The 4,062-nt window shown below is 43.2% G+C and overlaps 1 protein-coding gene across 1 annotated transcript; it reads right to left on the bottom strand.

Annotated features, from left to right (window-relative positions):
* Positions 1–1,086: 1,086 nt before the first annotated feature.
* On the bottom strand, positions 1,087–3,563 carry sox21b (SRY-box transcription factor 21b). Its single transcript, XM_084311078.1, has 2 exons — positions 3,307–3,563; positions 1,087–3,148 (listed from the first exon to the last, which is right to left on the bottom strand). The coding sequence occupies exon 2, from the start codon at positions 3,125–3,127 to the stop codon at positions 2,387–2,389; it is 741 nt and encodes a 246-aa protein (XP_084167204.1). The 5' UTR covers positions 3,128–3,148; positions 3,307–3,563; the 3' UTR covers positions 1,087–2,386.
* Between the last annotated feature and the right edge of the window lie 499 nt (positions 3,564–4,062).

The following is a 4,062-nucleotide window of genomic DNA, read 5'->3' on the forward strand; positions in this document are numbered from 1 at the left end:
ACTCTCCCAGAGTAGACAGGGAGGGAGGGGGGAAAGGTTCTTTCAGCTTTCTTCCCTTTTCCTCCAGTAAAAATATAATAAAAGGGACAGAGAAAGAGGGGGATATGGTCACTGAGCTAGCAGTGCAAGTTCTTTTTATACCAACTTGACGACCTTTCATGCAGGGATTTGGATCGTGACAGCCGCTTGCTGGCCTTTCATCATCTCTGGAATTATATTATAATACAAAATTAAATTAAATTAAAGACTTTCAGAACATTTGAAATGTTAAATAACCTACTGCTGGTGCAGATGCACTCAGATTCCTAAGAGGCTAAACGCTAAAGCATCAAATAGTTGTGGAAAAAAAGGAGAAAAAATACGATATCTGTTGAACATGCTGAAAGGCCTATAAGAGCAGGACATCCTGACCATTTTGAGGGTAAATGTTAAGTCAAAGTCTCTCGAAATGTTATTCAAAACTCACCTATAATAGGCCTATATAGAATGCCCTGGCTGGTTCCGTTTCACGTGTATTCTATGTAACAAGGTCACTTGCGCGTTATTTTGGGGGCCAAAGCGGGAAGTACCGTGAAGAGAAGTGATCGCGGTGTGACAACAGAGAATACATTGTGTTGAATGGGTTTAATTAACCATGGCGGAGATAATTATCCCTGGACTGTCCGAATTCGTTTTGCATAATCGCCCCGCGGGTCCTTATGAATTTATATCTTAATGTAATCTAGGAAGGTTACATTTGCTTAAACATCCAAATGCATTATTACATGTTTAGGGTATAAAAGTGCAGCCAAAAAAAACGAACAGACGCATGAATAACACACACACGCACACACAGTTAAAATCATGTTCTACAGAGAACAGATATGTCTAATTTAAGTTATATCCTATATAAAATGTAATTTGTTTTACGTTCGACTTGGAAACGGATACCCAGTGCAGCAGGTTAGTCCCTAAAGCTCAAAGACATGCTTGTTCTGTAGCACTAAAAGCAGACCCCTTTACCGGGGAAACAGAAAAGCAAAAGAAACCACTCAGTTTACTTTTATCTCCCTTTCCTATTCACGATTAAAATTGTGATAAATCAGGTTTTGGCTCTTTATTACAATGGCTTGATTTAGATTTCCCCCTAATGCCATTCAAAGCGCGAACAAAAGAGGCCTTTGGAGGATACATTACACTTCACCTGGACCGGGCCCATCGTCAAGGAACAGATAAACATCTTGTTAGCTCATCAACAACATCAGCGCGATTCCTTTCGTTTAATCCGCATACGCTTTATTGTAGTCCTTTGCTCAACAAGTGGACAAGAGTAGCAATAGTTTGAAGTACATAACGGTGTTAAAGAAAACACAACAAAATAAAACATACAAATTCCATAAGAGTTAGTAAAACGCATTCTGCAGCACATGATGTGTGGGGTGTCTCGAGGAGAATGAAATTTAGGCCGAGGATATAGCATTGACCTGCTGTGGGGAACTTTGATGTTGTTTAGGGGGGGGACTCCGATTTATTAATCAAAACTTGGAGGGGGGTTGCCATAATTGAATATCACCTTAAAATAAATTGCATTCTCTACATTCCTTGTGCAAATGTTACAGAGCAATGCTTTGTCCTCTCATAGTTGTCTTGGGTCACCATAATGATTCCATTAAAACAATAAATATTACAGACATCTATCAAAACTGTTTAAAAACTCAAAATATACACCGGATTTCTATAGTTGAAATATGCATCGTTCCAGGGCCCTATATCTCAAACACTATACCTAATGGCAAATTAACTAGAGTAATTTATCTGTACACATTTACAGTCATTCGAGAGATGAGTGCTATATGGAATCCTCTTTGATCAATTAAGCTATGATAACCAGAGTGGTAGTAGTATCAAACTTAAATGAGGTTATATATATGATCCTATATGGTTGTCATGGTAGCGTTATGTCTGATTCATTAGGCTACTTGACATTGTTAACTGCGAGGCGTCCCCTTGATTCCAACAGGTTAGTCAAGCAGGCAAAACTTGCAACGGATACGAAATCAAACAGGGCAGCTATACCTTTTCCAACTGAGTATTCACATTGACAATGTGGCAAAACCGGCCTCCTCCCCCATTTTTCCTCTCTTCAATTTGTGCATTTCTGCCATCCATTTTTGTTATCTTCCCTCTGGGCTCTGAAGAGATGAGAGAGTTCTCTAAATAGCATTATACCTTATAAGGCATTAATAATCAATATACATGTGATATCTGAGACTTCATCACATGTAGGTACAAGTTTGTGTGCATGCATAATAAACTCTTGCATGAATATCGTTTCTTTTCTTTTTTTCTCTTTTCACATTTCACAAAGTTCTCTTTGAAAAAAAGTCCAGAAATGGCCTTATCATCATCATAACGCCGCGGCGTACGCGGGGTATGGTTCAAGTTGGGGTTTGCCCATTCCGGGGAGCAGAATGTAGGCCAACGGGGGCTGGAGTCCCGCCGAGGGCCACGCCGTACAGTTACAGGGGATCATGTAACCCGGGTTTCCCGGGGACGGGTGTGAGTGAGTGTGGGCGTGTGTTCCACCGGCGCCGGGTCCCGTCGAGAAAGCGCCCGGGTAGCCATGCAGCGGAGACGCGTACGAAAACGAAGGTGGCGAAAGCTCTGACATCTTGGACCCGAGGTCAAAAAACGAATAGGGGCTGGCGGCCATGGACGGGTTGAAGAAGACCCTCGCGGCCGCGGCCGCCGCCGCCGCGGCCACTTTGTCGTGGTTGCAGAGCAGCGCGTCGGAGAGAAGCGCTCCGCCGGAGAGGGCGCTCTGCACCTTGAGCGCGTCGTGCTCCCCGAGGTTGTAGGGCACGGGGAAAGAAAACTTGTCCTTCTTCATCAGAGTCTTGGGCTTCCGCCTCGGTCTGTATTTGTAGTCTGGGTGTTCCTTCATGTGCATCGCCCTCAGTCGTTTCGCCTCGTCGATGAATGGCCTTTTCTCGGACTCGGTGAGGAGTTTCCACTCGGCTCCCAGCCTCTTGCTGATCTCGGAGTTGTGCATCTTCGGGTTCTCCTGAGCCATCTTCCTCCGCTGGGCTCTGGACCAAACCATGAAAGCGTTCATTGGGCGTTTAACGTGATCCATTGGTTTAGACATGTTGTTGGCACAAACTTTCGCCTGCGGAAAAAATAAACACCAAACGCAATCATGTTAAAGTAATTGACCAAAAAAGCCATTGCGGAATTAAATGTATAGCTAAACCTCATGCGTAAAGTTAACCTGTTCAATTCAACGACATTCATTAAATAGGATATAATGATTTGGGAGCTACTTACTTAGACCTCAGTTCTTCATCCCCACCGCTATTTCACTTTTGGAAAAGTACAAAGTGCACAGCGTCCTTGTTATAATAAAGTAAATAGAACTTATGTTTTCTGAGTCATTATGGTATCCGTTCAGGATGGAGCAGAGGAGCGAGAAGCTGCAGGTCTTGTTTTCCCTCCTCCTGTCGCCAGAGACTGTTTTAACCACCGCACCGCTCAGTAGCAGCATTGACGCAAGTGGATGAGAACTCCCGGTCGCTCCCGTGTGAAATACAGGCGCTCTGTGGCAGGTAGTGAAAGTGTCGCCGGGACATGCGCAGTAGGCTCGACACATCAGACTACCGAGCGCTCCTTTAATCCCACCCTGAAGAACACACATTCTGTATCTCCATCATCTGGAGTTCAACTCAGAGAGCGAGACAATATAGTATGGGGGTAGATTTCTATCAAAAATAAACAAACGCAAAAGTAGAATCCACAATCGTAAAAACTATAGCAAATCTGGTATGTCATAAATGTATAGATGTAGGCGTAGCAGTGTAGCCTACTGTCTATCTGTATGTCGTGTATGCATATATGTTATGCTGAATTGAAAATGGGGGACTCTGATGTAAACAAGACTAAAGTCTTTCTCTGGTCTGCATCCCCTTAACAATTGTATGTATTGAGCTGTACTGTACTGTACTGTACCCATTCTGCAATCTGTTAATAACGTTTTCAATCAATCAATCAATCAATCAATCAATCAATAGCCTGTTTCATTTCCCC

Source organism: Notolepis coatsorum (assembly GCF_963971535.1).
Source record: "Notolepis coatsorum genome assembly, chromosome: 3".
NCBI lineage: Eukaryota > Metazoa > Chordata > Actinopteri > Aulopiformes > Paralepididae > Notolepis > Notolepis coatsorum.

What these genes read in the sequence shown, in the direction of transcription:
- sox21b (XM_084311078.1), bottom strand. Translation starts at nt 3,127, where the DNA reads ATGTCTAAACCAATGGATCACGTTAAACGCCCAATGAACGCTTTCATG.